Source organism: Eubalaena glacialis, chromosome 14 (assembly GCF_028564815.1).
Source record: "Eubalaena glacialis isolate mEubGla1 chromosome 14, mEubGla1.1.hap2.+ XY, whole genome shotgun sequence".
NCBI classification, from domain to species: Eukaryota; Metazoa; Chordata; class Mammalia; order Artiodactyla; family Balaenidae; genus Eubalaena; species Eubalaena glacialis.
In genome coordinates this window covers 39,133,220-39,148,755 of record NC_083729.1, presented here as the reverse complement: position 1 = coordinate 39,148,755, position 15,536 = coordinate 39,133,220, and the positions used below count along the sequence as shown (strand labels likewise).

The window sequence follows — 15,536 nt, the reverse complement described above, 5'->3', positions numbered from 1 at the left end:
CAAGTGTGAAGAGCTTCAGAGATGTGAATTTGAGGAAGAAAAAAAAAAATTCCCATCAAATCCCCAACGGCAAGTTGGAAATAAATGTATAATACTTTACTGTCTTAATTCCTTTATACCATGTGTTGGACAACTTAGCTAATATACTAATTGAGTTATACAGTTCTTTTCAATTCTATCTAAAAATAGCAGACCAAAATTAAATGAGAAAGTTACATCAGATTCCATTTGAGCATACATAAGGCCATGGTACTTAATGCGAACCACCACTTCTTGGGAGAAAGAAGACATCCACTGTCCATTTCAGGAGAGAAAGCTCCTGACCAGTTATCCAGTAGACTCTCTGCACGTCAATGGGGAAGATGATGCTTATTATTTTTTAAAAAATCTCTACAAAGCTCACATACAAGACAGTACATCCTAGATTTGTGACTGCTATGAGCATTTAAGGCTGTCATTTTCAAGTATCAAAGTTTAGTGTTCCATAACCCAATCTGTGCAATAGACATAGCTATAAGCTCAAGTCATGGAAATTAACAGAAGCTCACCAAAGACATAAAGAAATCATAATTTAGGCAACAGCATTTTTAAATGTAGGAAAGGCTGGGAAAAATTTTATGGATTAGATTATGCTTCTCTGAACTGCATTAGTTTGTTCACACTGAAACTTTGTCTAACACTATTGTCTGTTGCATGGCATTTGGAATAAGGTAGATCAACAGCAGACCAAACAAGAAAGCTTAATTAGGTAACAGAACTAGTCATTAAGATGGTTCACCTCTACCACAGTTATACGGCCTGTTTCCCTAGAGAAAGATTAGAAATGGCTCCAGTATACCAAATAAGATTCATAGATAAACATGAGAAAATTTTTTTAAAGCAGGACCTTTCAAAATCTAGGGACTACCATGCACTGCTCAAGGATGAAATAAGTCAACGTTATTTACTTCTGGCTTGATGTAATACTGTGAAATGTAACATGGCTGGAGAAAATGGGTATTTGGAAGCCAGTGTGTCATTTAACTTATACTCTAGGTGTGTACATAAGCTGTAGTTCTGTAACTTCTACTGCGGTTCCAATATCTATACCTGAAAGGTGAAATCAGTTTTATTATGAAAGCAGTTGCTTTGTTATAAATTCCATGTAACATGCTTGAATTCTAGGTCTTTTCTCTTTAACACAATTTAAAGTTTCTTGTGGTTTGCTCAGCGTACACCCTTTTCGTTTCATTTGATATACAAGCCAATGTGGAAATTAGAAAAACAAAATTACCAACTAGTTCAGAGAGCTAAATTGAGTCCAGGATTATGGCAAAGTCTGACCCAAAGTTTTAATTTGTAATTTCAGCATGTATCTCATGCAGTTTGGGGAGCATCAAACTAAATCTACAATCGCCAGAAACCTTTGTTACAGTTGAATGCACATTAACTAAAATGTGTACATTTTTAGTGTTCATGATAAATGCAGATATGACCTTATTACACTTTTGGCATTCTTTAAGAAAGCACATTAAGCTTTAATATAGAAATATTTAGGTTACACTTGTGCTCAAGTAATAATAAAACATTTGTTCTTTTTGATCTCATACATTCTCTCCTCAGGAATGGCCCATCTCCTGCACGCTTGGAGCAACCTTTGGCTACGTGGCTGGCCTTGTTACTTCACCACTCTGGATATACTGGAATAGAAAGAAACTTACATACAAGAACAATTAATTGGAGCAAAGGGAGAAGATATTTCTTTGTGCAGATTCCATAAAGACTGTGCAGACATGTATATGGTCTAAGCCAGGCAGTTCCACTTAACAGCACTGTTTTTTATGTAGTTACAACATGATGTGATTGTAGCTTTTTAAACTATGAAACCCCTGAGAGATTGTACCTTCTAGTTGAAATAAAGTATTTATAATAGATTGTGGCTTCAGATGCTGTTTGTTGCTTCTTGGACCTTTAAGAAACATTCTTAATCAACTTTATAGAATTCTGAGGACAGGGTTTGTTTTGTTTTTTTTCCTTTCAAGTTTTAAACTGCTTCATTATTTATAAGAGGTCTGGGTATAGCTTTAGCATTTCATATGCTTTCTGAGAGAAATGGACAGTTTACTTGGCCACTGAAGACGTTTCTCACGTAATTAAACAACAGTTTATACATCTTGATCCTATTCTTTTTTTTACTGTGTGTTTCTTTGGAGTTAAAATGGCTATGATAGCCTCATCAAAAACAGTCTTCAATCCCTTCTGGGTTAAAGCTGAACATTCCACATAGCAGCACGCACCTATCTGGGAGGGAGAAAAAAAAAATCACAAATATATACAGTCTTTTTTTTTTTTTTTTTTTTTTTGCGAGGGCTTTCTCTAGTCGTGGCAAGTGGGGGCCACCCTTCATCACGGCGCGCGGGCCCCCCACCATCGCAGCCTCTCCCGCTGCGGAGCACAAGCTCCAGACGCACAGGCCCAGCAGCTGTGGCCCACGGGCCCAGTCGCTCCGCGGCACGCGGGATCTTCCCAGACCAGGGCCCGAACCCGCGTCCCCTGCATTGGCAGGCAGACTCTCAACCACTGCGCCACCAGGGAAGCCCTATATACAGTCTTTTTTACAACAACTGATACCACACAAACACACCATTACAAGGAAAATCATAAAATGCAAAAAGAATGAAATCATTCATATTTATGACACCCAGAGACAGCTAACTGTTAAAATACTAGTGTATATTCTTCCAGACTTTCTCTATGGAAAATTCTTTCATTCATCAAATATTTACTGGGTACCTACTATATGCCAGGCTCTGTTTTTAGGTGCTGGGGATCATATCAATGAACTGAGCAAAACAGCAAAGTCTCCGCTGTGTGATGCTTACGTTTGCTTAAGTTCTACTGGGGGAGGAACACACAAAGGAATATAGAGCAGATGGTGGCACATGCTACAGGTTAAAAAAAAAAAGCAGAGTGAGGGAGGGAAAGGGTGCAGAGGACAGTGGTGGTGGTCAGAGAAAGCTGCTCACCAAGGTAAAGTTTGAGCACTGAGGGATACCTAGGGGAAGAGTTTCCAGGAGGACAGAGCCACAGATGTAAAGACCCTGATGCAGGAGCATGCACGGAGCATTCAGGGGGTGGGAAAGAAGCCAGAGTGGCAGGAGAGGGTGAGCAGGGGTAATGGCAAGAGAGGCAGTCAGTGAGGCAGCCTCGAGGTAGCGACCTCGAGTAAGGACTTTGGCTTCTACTGTGAGAGGGGACCCATCCATCCATCCATCCATTCGTTCGTTCATTGAAAACTTACAGAGCACTCTCATTTGCCAAATGTGAGAATATAGCAAGGAACAAAATTAAGTCCCTAAGCTATTCTCATGAAGCTTATATTTTAGAGGGAGAAGACCATGGACTAATAAAGAGGTAGAATATGTGGTCTGGAGAAAAATGGGGAAGGAGATAGGGAGTGGGGAGAGGTCAGGCAAGGCCTCACTGAGAGAGTGATATTTGAGTGAAAGAATGAACAATGTCTACATCGGGAAGACTATCCCAGGCAGAGGGGGCAGTGAAAGGACAAAGGCTCTGAGGCAGAAGATTGGGGAAACCGCACAGAGGCCGAGTGCCTGGAGCACAGTGAGTGAGGCAGAGAGGGAGCGGGGCCTGTATGCCGGGGTGAGGACTTGGGCCTTTATTTATTCGGAAGATAATAAAGCCACTGGAAGATTCTGAACAGAGCAGGGAGCTGATGGAGCTTCTATTTTTAAAGTCTCACTCTGGCTGCTGTGTTGAGAAAAGGTTAACAGACACAGACAGAAGCAGAAAGGTAAGTGAGAAGCTGTTCCAGTAATCCAGGCCAGAGAGCGGGGGGGCCTGAGCCAGGCTGCCAGAGGAGGGGACGGTGAGGAGCGTTTGGATTCTGGGTATATTCTGAACGTAGAAAAATATATTTTGCTGGAGGGTTCACTGTATGGTATGAGAGAAAGAGCAAGGTCAAGTGTGACTTCAAGGTTTTTGACCCGAGTAACTGAGAAGACTAAGCCTAGAGGATAAAATTGGGAGTTCTGTTTTGGACATGTTAGTTTTGAGATGCTTACCACCCGGATGGACTTGTTGCATGACCAGTTGGATAACCAAGTCTAGAGTTTAGGGAAGAGGTCCAGGCTGCAGATAGAAATTTGGGAATCTCAGTAGCAGACTGTTCAAACCACAAGACGGATAGAAGCTTAGCAGGCTTAAAGACTGAGTGTGGATATAGAAGGAAAGACATCCCAGAAGCTGAGTGCTGATCCCTGGACCCTCAACATTCAGAGATGGGGAGATGAGGAGATGGAGGAGAGGCCAACGCGTGGGGAGAAAGCCCAAGAGAGGGCGTTCAAGGAAGCCAAGTGAATGTGTTTCAAGAAGGGACCAACTGTGCCAAATGCTGCTGACAGGTCTAGAAATGGTGTTTTGCAACCACTGTTTTTCCCCTTAAACTACGTAATAAACATGAACATCTCAGTAAGTAAATTAGTATAAATTTTTAATAGATGCAGGGGGTTTTTTTTGCCATTATAAACAATGCAGCAACTTTATGGCTATCTCTTTAAGCACATCCCGTATAATATTCTTAGGATAAACTCCTCCCTGTGAAATTGCTTGATCAAAAGTGTACATGATTTTAACGCTTTTGCATGTTGTCGAGGCTGCTTTTACTCAAAGACCAACAGAACAACAGAGTACCCATTTCCTTACACCCTTGGAACAGTGGGTATTCTAATTAATGTCTCTTTTTTTGTGTGCCAATTTTATAGATGGAAATTGAACTTACATTTGACTACTAAGGAATATGAACATATTTTTTATCTTCAATGGCAATCTGCATTTTTTGGAGAATCCCCCATTGATGTTCTGAGTCCCTTTTCCTACTGGGGTAGGCACATGTCTTTTTCTGATTAATCCATATGCAAGGGGTTCATGTCCACTAAGGATATTAACCCATTTTTCTGCCATAAATGTCAAGTTTGTTATATGACTTTTAATTTTATTTCTGGCATTTGATGTCATATTAAATTTTTACATAGTTAAATCATCAATGTTTTCATTTATGACTTTTACCTTTATGAAATTTAGAAATTCCTTCTCTCCTAAGATGACAGAATTTAATATGTGAAATTCCTTGTTAGTAGCTTGTTAGTAAAGCTATTTATCTTTTGCTTTAGGAAAAACTGTTCTCCAAAAAAGTTTTCTTGCTTTCTTCTGCCTCCTGATAGTATTTTTAAAAACACCTTCCATTTCCACAAAAGTCCTATTAAAGTCATAACATCTAAAAAATAGAATCCAATCATGTTAGGGGCAAATGGAGAAAAAAGTAAGCCTCGCTTTGGGGAGAGGAAGAATATAAGTTAAAAGGTATTTTGTGCATCACAGTTATATTTTTTAAATGATAATATTGTCCACCCTTCATAAAAATTCTCTTGTGGAAGAGAATTCAACAACGCATTTCTTCTCCAACCTAGCCATAATTTTTTTTTTTTTTTTTTAATAAATTTATTTATTTTATTTATTTATTTTTGGCTTTGTTGGGTCTTTGTTGCTGTGCGCGGGCTTTCTCTAGTTGCGGCGAGTGGGGGCTACTCTTTGTTGCGGTGAGCAGGCTTCTCATTTGTGGTGGCTTCTCTTGTTGCAGAGCACGGGCTCTAGGCATGCGGGCTTCAGTAGTTGTGGCTCGCAGCCTTAATAGTTGTGGCTCACGGGCTCTAGAGCGCAGACTCAGTAGTTGTGGCACACGGGCTTAGTTGCTCCGCGGCATGTGGGATCTTCCCGGACCAGGGCTCGACCCCGTGTCCCCTGCATTGGCAGGCAGATTCTTAACCACCGCGCCACCAGGGAATGCCCATAATTTTTTGTTCTTAACTGCAGACAAATTGTCCTCCTATTCCACTCCATTGCCTACTCCATGAGTCTTCACTGAAGACAGGGCCTGATTCAGCAGCCCCTATTTGTGACGCCTCTTTCTACACATGACTTACTAGGAAAATATTGTTGGCAGTGTAGCACAGGTGTAAAGGCCGGAGTGAGGTCTTTACTGAAGCCCAGCTCTGCCATTTACTACCTGAGGGACCTTACAAGTTACCTGACAAGTTACCTGACAAGGCTACGCCTCTGTTTTCTCCCCCATAAAACAGAGGCACTAGTAGACCAACCTCACTGTGTCGAGGCAAGGATTAAATGATCTAATGCATGTAGAACACTCAGCACAGGGCCTGGCATACAGTAAAGCACAGTAAATATTAGCTTCTATTATTACCTTAGCTTCATTTACATTTATTTTTAAATTCTGTAAAGGTTGCATTACCTCTTTTGCTAGTTTCTGTCCTTGTTCCACACATATAGGTTTTTCCTTCATATCATTCAGTCTTGCTAAAGTTTTGGGGTCATCTCGGAGATCAATCTAGTTAAGACAGGTTAATAATGTCCCATAATATTATCAGTCTTTAAAGATAAAGCATGTAGTCCCATTTAACCCCACGTATCAAAAAAAGATTACAAAAGAACCTAATCTTTAAAACCAACTAATATAGTAATTGCTTTCTTTGACACTACTTTTTCCAAAAATGTGACAGAATTTATTATAACTAACAACTGAGATTAAACATATATTATCTCATTTGCTAAACCTTAGGGCCATTTGTCGGAGAGCAACACCACAGGCAGGCCACAGAGGTTATTCTTAAATGGGTAAAATCAAAGCAGACATACCTGAGTTCCTATTAATAAAAAGGGTACATTTGGTGCGTATTCCTTAAGTTCTGGTACCCACTCCTCTTTCACATTTTGAAATGAGGCTGGATTTACCACAGAGAAGCATATAAGGAAGACATCAGTCATTGGATAAGATAAAGGCCTCAGACGATCATAGTCTTCCTAAGGAAGAAAGAAAAACCTCATTATTTCCATTTCTAGAGTTTACTAACAAACATGTACATTAGAGTAGATGGTCAAAGAAGCAAAGTCAGGACTATTCCACAAATGGAATGTATGGCATACTACAAAAAACAACATAATTCCATTTGTCTTTGCTATTCTTCCTTTGGAAGCTCTGAACACCACTGGGGTAAAAATATGACAATATCATTAACATCTACAATGAAACTTTGAGAAAATACATTGTGATGACGAGAGCTGTAACTGGAAGCATTTTTAACTGAAAAGTTTGCACACAGAATTGATTGTAGCTAGATGTTTAAGTATAGTCATTTATAATAATATTATATACTGAATGTTCACTATGTTATTAAACATATGATCCATATGCTCTCTCATGTACTACTTATTTAATCCTTGTAAAAACTATATGACATAAGAACCATTATCTCCATGTTGCATTTGTGTAAACTGAGGCAACAGAAATTAAATAACTTGTGTAAGGAAGTATATAGCAAGTAAAGGAGATGGGATTCAAACCCTGGCAGTTTCACTTCAGAACCTATGCCTTAACCACTATACATCTTCACTGAGACCTTAAATCTTTGCTTTCCCTGTTTATATAGTTTTCTTAATTTTGTGTGTGTGTGTGTGTGTGTGTGTGCATATGCATGTTTGTGTGAAAATTTAAAGATAGGAACATACTGAGTAAATCCACAAAATCCCCCTTCCTCTCCAATTTCCATTCCTTTCCTGAAATGTAGATTTTTCATATGTATCTTTCCAGTTATTTTCTGTGCGTGTATATGCCTACAACTGTACATATTTAAACATCTGTACACAGACGAAAACCGTGCAACCCATGTTGTTCTGCACCTTTCAGTATGTCTTGGACATGGTTCCAGAACGGAATACGTTAGACTGCCATATTATTTTATTTTTTTATTTAAGTATAGTTGATTTACAATATTGTGTTAGTTTCAGGTGTACAGCAAAGTGATTCAGTTATATATATATATGCACACACACACGATATCTATTCTTTTTCAGATTCTTTTCCCTTATAGGTTATTACAAAATATGACTTCCATATTTAAACTGCTGCTTCACATTTTATAGAAGGGCTGTACTATTGATGGCTGTTTTAGCATCTCTCCATCACAAAAGACAGTGAAGATCCTGTTTCATTTAGATCATTTCCTATGACACAAAATTCTACTTGCTTACATTTTTGTGAGTGAAGAGTCAGGATTCCATTTTTGTCAGGGCTAGCCTCTCATCTGGTTTCAAGAAAACTTTATTTTTGGCCTAAGCCACCACCCCTCTTAAATGACCTGCTTCACTACTAGAACTGCATGAATGTGGAATTAAAGGCATATTAAAAACATCTTCCACTCAGAGTTTCAGGTAGTATTTCTCTCATGGGACAATTTTCCTTTCATGTCATCTTCTGACATTTTTCTTACCACAATGTTACACTCCAACTCATATCATTATCTCAAACTCTTGACTTTGGAGTTAACCCTCCTGTTTTTCTGCGATGCTTTTGAAGGGCACACCTGCAGTTTGGAGCCAAGGGCATTGAAAGATTTCTCAAGTGTTGGCTCAGGACAAGACGGGAAATGCCATCCCCAATCTTCTTTAGCGTTTATTTTTAAAAGTGGAGGCCTCTAATTGGTTTCGAATAAAGCAGTGCTCTGGTGTTAAGAAATGATTAATGAAGAGATCACGCAAAATGGGTATGAAACATGCTGGCACCCCAGTCAGTTACAAGAGGACTATTATCAAAAGTATAACATGTTTTAAAAATCAGTTTGAGTGTTAAATAGTACAATTTGGTGAATTAAGTATACTTCTTGTACTCTACTGCCTATTTCAAACTGCATGTCGAGAAGAAGAATTAAAGGGACAGTATTTGATCTTAGCATTCTACCTGGCAACTACCTAGCAGTTTGTTCCTGAGCAAACTTGCACATGCCACGGTCAGGGAATGGGGGGCTCTCGCTACAAATCTCTCCTCATCCATATTTCGAGATCCAGTTTTCACAGAATTAGAAATGAGGATACTATCTCATAGGATTATGAGGAATAAATGAGATATTGCAACTAAAGCACTCAGCAGAGTGCCAAGCACATAAAAGAACTCTTTCAACTCTTTAACGTAAATTCTTCATCCCACGGGAAACTCGTTCTCCTATTCTCTGCCAATCCACGCAGGGTCCCATCAGTGGCAAATCAGCCCTGGCTCTGCATCGTTCTCTCTCCAACCACAGGGAAGAAACTCCTTTAGTGAGAAATAAAATTTTCTACTCTGGCATCAAAACACACAAATCAAACTGAGGTCTCTTGAGGACAGTATAATTTTCAGATTTATAAAAGAGAATGATATATTATTACTGTACTAATTAGTCATTTGGGGGACTCGAGAGCCTTAAGACTATTTAAAATGTAATCAAAAAAAAAAAACTACACATTTTTTAAGAAAATCAAATTAGATTTTTTTAATGAAAATTTTACCTCATCAGGGAAATAGAAAGTGCACTCTTTCTCTGGGAGGGTATTACAAGAAATAAAAAGCAAGTGAATGCAAAGTTCTCTAGAAACGCTTAATATTCAAATATTCATCCAAACATTCTATAGAACATAAGTCTATCGTACAGATTCCTTTCATAACCATAGTGCATACTGATTTTCCTCGAGAGACATGTGGGCACAAAGGAAGGGAACTAGACTAATCATTTCTAGATTTGTTAAACTGTAGATTTTTGTTGGAATAGTTAAAATGTGAAGAATTGGGGTTAAAAAAAAAAAGACAAGTGTGTTTAGAACTCCTTGGAAAGAAATGTTACTTCTTAAGTCTGAACCATCTAAAATGAACTCCTTCTGCCTGTAATCTCCAGCTAAATAATTGGCAGTGATTATCAGAATGAGACCTTTCTGCTTCCATCCAGCCTGAGTAATTAGAAGTCTAATAATAGATAGCAAATTAAAAAAATAAACGATCCCCTGTGCATACTGTACCCTGCATCATATACAATTGTTTATATCTACTGTGCAATATCTTGAGTGAACTTAATGTGAAATTTTAGATTTGGGGATAAATAAATTGAGGCATGCAATTCTTTCCTCCCCAGCTATATATTTAAAATTTGACAACACAAAGAACGATAAATGCGGAACTGCCTTTTCTTTTAAAAGAATTCCTCAAAGCCAATTCTCTAGTGTCCTCCTAATTAAGAAATCAATTATATTTTAGTCCAAAAAAATTTTTTTAAAGGTAGATATTTAAACATTTCAGCCTGGTAACTGAAATGTTCTCAGTGTATTAAAGACAACTGTCTTACATCAAAACCATAAAAAACAATGGTGAATTTGGTCAACAGGATTGTTGAACTGCTTAGTAAAATCTTTAGCTTCTTAGCAATTGGCTAAGTACCAGCGGGATCCATTTTTTTACAGTGTATTCTGGTAGCTTAGTGATTAGGCTCTCCGTTCTCATCAGGAGTGCCTGATCTGTGAGGATGACAAGCTTCACCCTTCAACAATATCACACGCTGACAATCTGACAAGAGTCCACAGACAATAAGAGACCAACGAAATGTGCTCTAAGAGGAAACAAAACACCTTCAGGTGCAACAGAGAACTGTAGCAAATGGCCATCAGTCAGGAGACCCCTTTTTATGCCCAGCTCAGTCAGCAGCCCAGAAGTGTGCCCATTTCTGTACCACCTTTGTTCCCTTGGCATGGATGGACCTGGGTGCTCCCTCCCACTTTAGTGACTTCTGTTTAAAATACATGTTTTTGTACCACAATATTCATTGCAGCTCTATTTACAATAGACAGGACATGGAAGCAACCTAAGTGTCCATCGACAGATGAATGGATAAAGAAGATGTGGCACATATATACAATGGAATATCACTCAGCCATAAAAAGAAACGAAATTGAGTTATTTGTATTGAGGTGGATGGACCTAGAGTCTGTCATACAGAGTGAAGTAAGTCAGAAAGAGAAAAACAAATACCGTATGCTAACACATATATATGGAATCTAAAAAAAAAAAAAAATGGTCGTGAAGAACCTAAGGGCAAGACGGGAATAAAGACGCACAGACGCAGACCTACTAGAGAATAGACTTGAGGACACGGGGAGGGGGAAGGGTAAGCTGGGACAAAGTGAGAGAGTGGTAGTGTATATATGGACATATATACACTACCAAACGTAAAATAGATAGCTAGTGGGAAGCAGTCGCATAGCACAGGGAGATCAGCTCGGTGCTTTGTGACCAGCTAGAAGGGTGGGATAGGGAGGGCGGGAGGGAGGGAGACGCAAGAGGGAAGAGATATGGGGATATATGTATATGTATAACTGATTCACTTTGTTGTAAAGCAGAAACTAACACACCATTGTAAAGCAATTATACTCCAATAAAAATGTTAAAAAAAAAAATAAAGTACATGTTTTTAGAACGTGTACACCTATTTAAAATACTTATCCAAAATATGTACTTTAAGCAAAATCACTCACGTTGGGTGGTATAGGCCTTGCCACGCTTTTTGTGGTATTCTATCACACAACTGGTCACTGAAAATCAATTAGCGAAGATGTTTTGAGATCATACTGCATGGAAGATGTTCTAAGGACACGTACACACAAATAAAAGAAATAATCGTCCCCTCGTCCCCTTTGGAGCTTATAGTTTAGTTGGGAATTCAAGACATGTACATAGAAAAAGACAGTCAGATACAACAATGGGAGAGTGTAAATTGGAGCAGGTGAATATATAAATGCTTAATCAAAGAAACATTAATAAGCACCTACTGAGACAGGTTGGGACCTGGGAACCTTTGCTACAGTGCTGCTATGCTTGCGCCTGAATAAACCTCTCCTGGAGCAACAAAATACAAAGAAACTATATGAGACTAAAAATAACTGTGTGCATGCGCAGTTGGGGCAAATTCTGGACCCAAAAGAGATCAATACAAAGAGACCAAAAAACCGAACTGCCACTTTTGAAGAGCCTGGAGCAAAAACAGGGGGTCAGGAGGAAAAGCAGGGTACTGTGCATGCCCCCTGCACACACCACCACCACCAGAGGGGTGGGCAAAACACCTAAGCCACCCCGCCAGCCCAACCCCTGGACACACCCCTACCCTCACCCCATGTAAGGAACAAGCTCGCCCCTGCTCAGCGAGTGAGCGAGCAAGGAAACCTGTTGTTTGTTCTCGCTAGCTCCCTCCTGCTGCAGCAGGGGCCCCAATAAAGCCTTGCCTGAATCTCTTGTCTGGCCTCTAGTCAATTTCTATTGATTGGGGAAGGCCAAGAACCCTGGTTGGTATCACTACTATGTGCCCAGATGTGCAACCATCAGGGAAATGAAGGAAGGCCAAGATTCAGAGCCTTTCTGACTTGTAAAACAATTTAAACATTTGCAAAGCTCTCATAAGATACCTGTATGTTAAAAACATGGCAACGAGCACGAATGAGCAAGAGTACCCATGGTGTGCCCGTGCACCTCACTAGAACTTTGCAGACCTCAAAGCCACAGCCTAGATCAGAAGAAGAAACTGTGGTGCTGATGAGAGAACATGCTTAAAGTTGGCACTGAGGAGGAAGAATTGATAAGTTGGAAGAGACAAAAACATTTATAACGGTTTCTGCTCTTAGGGAGTTCACGGCAAGGGAGCCAAATGTATGCAGACATTGTATTACAAGTCAGAATGTGGTGAAAACCAAGGGTAGTAATTAGGGGACTCTAAAAAAAGACTTTTAGAAGAGGTGGCATTTGGGTTGGGCCTTACAGAACGGAGAGGATTGGAACATATATGACCTACTAGCATGTGGCCTTGGTCAAGTCACTTATTTCTTAGAGCCTTTGTTTATCAGTCTGTAAAATGGGAGATTATCAACAAGTGCTTTGAAGACTATAAAGTGCTATAAGAATATATTATGCCTCCGAATAATCCAGGACGTTACTTTGATTCAGAAAACAGTCATTATCAAAACCTGTAAGAGTTTTCCTCTGTAACAACCTAGAAAAAGTGGGACCACAACTGAATAATTCTTTAACAGACAAGCCCCAGACTTCTAAAGTCTAAAACAGCTTCTGACTACTTTGAGATATATAAAATGTAAGGCAACTAAGTAAGAATGTCCCTGACAACTGGTGGTTTGTGGTAAATGAAGGAGTAGTAATCTCCATCTGAAACATCTGTTTCTGGTGAGAAGCCTAAAATAGGTATCAGGCATGGCTCTTGAATCACTCTAACCCCTAAAAGGTACTATACTAAAGCCAAGAGGACACATGGACTGAAGCTAGCTTCTGAAGATGAAGTGTTTTGTCAGAAATCTTATAAATTATCAACATTTCTTCAATAATTCTTGGTAACAGTAGTCTATGAAACTTCATTTTTTTGTGTTGTCCTTTTGTCACTTTCAAGTTCATTTTGTATTTAACTTTGTGAAATATCACCTTTCACCCCCTTAAAAATAACTGTTTTTCAAGGAAGCTGGGTTGGGTTCTTTTGTGGAATATTTTGGTAAGTTTGGTTCAAAATGCATCAATGATGAGTTTATTGAATTTACCTACCACTCTCCTGCTATAGGTGGACTAAAGAAAATTTGGGGAGGAGAATTTTTTTTAAGTGCTAGAAATTCCTAAGAGGTCATTGTTTTTCAAAAACTTTAAAAATATTTGACTTTTTTTCCTTCCTTTTTTCCTTCCTTCCTTCCTTCCTTTCCTTTTTTTAAAATCTCTGTTCAGTTGTGAGATGGTATTTACTTATCATGAGCCTGATTAGCTCTTGGTAAAAGAATTCTTGAAACTGAAGGTTCAGCTTCTAACTTTAAGCAAGTGTCATCTTCATATATTTTGATTAGAATAAGTCCATCTCCCAGTTAATTTATTAATTATTTAGCAGCTAGTGGACCAGATCTTTGCCTTCTTTTCCATTATTATCTTCCTTTTGGCTGCCTGACTTATTATAACTCCTGTTTAGGTTAGCTGGAGAAAAAAAAAAAGAGAGAGAGAAAAGTTTAAATGTGCGGTAGCAGAAAGACGACCAGCTGGAGAACTGGTTCTGCCATTATCTAACCGTGTCTCATGAACCTGCACTTCCTCATCTCTAAAAGGAGAGGACTGAACTAGATCACCACGTCACATGGTTAAAAACGCTCAAACTAACACTTTTTACCCTTGTGAGCAGCCCTAGTAACAGATTTAATGTGGGTGGAGGTTTAAACTACTGCATAAAAATTGAGTTTTAGGATACTGTTTTATCTAAGCTGACCCCCCAAGGCAGAGGATCAAGACTTAGCTAAATATGGCCCTTCGGCAAGCTTCATTTCCCCATCTGTGAGGGGAGAATAAATATAGCATACACATGTTAAGATAAATGAGAGAGCTGGTCAAGTGTTTTGAGCTCTTCAACAGACAAGCCTGACTTTCCAAAAAAAGACAAACCACAACTTCAGAGCCAGTGCAATTTCTTTTGTGCATGGTGAGATGACTTCCTTCATTGTAAAGGATTTAAGAGCTGCAAATCTACATTGTCTGGAGCTATAATTGCAAGTCTCTTTCACTAAAACAGAGGTCAGCTGGCCTAAGGCATGCAGAAGGAAGGTCAATGTCAGGTCACACTTCTGTGCAGTGTACTCCTTTCCTAACTTTTTTTGGTACAAATTTCATGTTGATGGAATAGTCATGCATTCTTTTATTTCAACAAATATATGCCCACTAGGTGCTGAACACAGTGTACTCCAGTGAGAAACAGACGTGGACCCTGCCCTCGTGGAATTCATGGTACAACAGAGGAGAGGCAAGTGCCTCCCCACTAGGGCAGGACTACTCTAGGTCCAGGGGACACTGTGGAAATGCGGGAGGTATTTTTGATCGTCAACACGAATGGGGGAACTCTACCAGCATTTAGGGGTGGGAGCCAGGGTGCTACCTGACCTGTGTAGTGAAAAACAGTCCTGGGTCCTGCATGATTGATGAGTGTACCTCTAGGCACTGAATGACTATGAAAAACCCTTTTATAATGACCTGAATCTAGGATCTATCTCTGTTGTATATTAGTAGAAAGGTAGATTTACTTGATGTTGTTCAAACATTACAGGAGTTGCTTACCACTGCAGAAAATTGCACACCACTGGCAATATTGCTCTTAGTACCCTAACTGTCACTAAAACACAAACCCGTTAGTCAACTTTTAGAGCTATTGCATTCGTGGTTGTTCACCTGACTACTTCATTACGATTTCTGAGTACTCAGCCCTGGGAACTTAGGAATTTAATACTGAAATAACTATTTTTATTATGAATTACTTTCCTTTTATTTTTCCTTCTTATTACTGCCAGGATGTTATATTGATTTAAAATGATATATACAGAAAGGTTATATTAGCTATAGATTTCATTTGAAGATAAGTATAGGAGAAACATGTTATAAAAATTATCAAAGGGGGGATGGATCTAATATACTAGAGGCACTGAGTCAGGTATTTAACAAATTGGGACAAAAATGATTATAAATGCGAACTGGGATAGGTGCTGTGAAGGAAAACAGCCAGGAGAGAGAGAATAACCAGGACGACCAGCTTCAGTCTGGGTGGTCTGGAAAGACCTCGCGGAGGGAGCGACGTGTGACGTCTAACCTGAGA

The 15,536-nt window shown here is 39.3% G+C and overlaps 2 protein-coding genes across 2 annotated transcripts in view; one reads left to right on the top strand and one right to left on the bottom strand.

The window, feature by feature from the left end:
- PIGF (phosphatidylinositol glycan anchor biosynthesis class F) overlaps window positions 1-1,895 on the top strand; it is a 38,897-nt gene extending 37,002 nt beyond the window's left edge. The window contains exon 6 of the mRNA XM_061168721.1: window positions 1,603-1,895. Coding sequence (XP_061024704.1) covers window positions 1,603-1,716 — 114 coding nt within the window. The 3' untranslated portion in view covers window positions 1,717-1,895. The remainder of the gene's footprint in view (window positions 1-1,602) is intronic.
- The window catches only part of RHOQ (ras homolog family member Q), a 35,896-nt gene continuing 21,853 nt past the window's right edge, over window positions 1,494-15,536 (bottom strand). The window contains exons 3-5 of the mRNA XM_061168722.1: window positions 6,712-6,876; window positions 6,308-6,403; window positions 1,494-2,280 (exon numbers count right to left, since the gene is read on the bottom strand). Coding sequence (XP_061024705.1) covers window positions 2,125-2,280; window positions 6,308-6,403; window positions 6,712-6,876 — 417 coding nt within the window. The 3' untranslated portion in view covers window positions 1,494-2,124. The remainder of the gene's footprint in view (window positions 2,281-6,307; window positions 6,404-6,711; window positions 6,877-15,536) is intronic.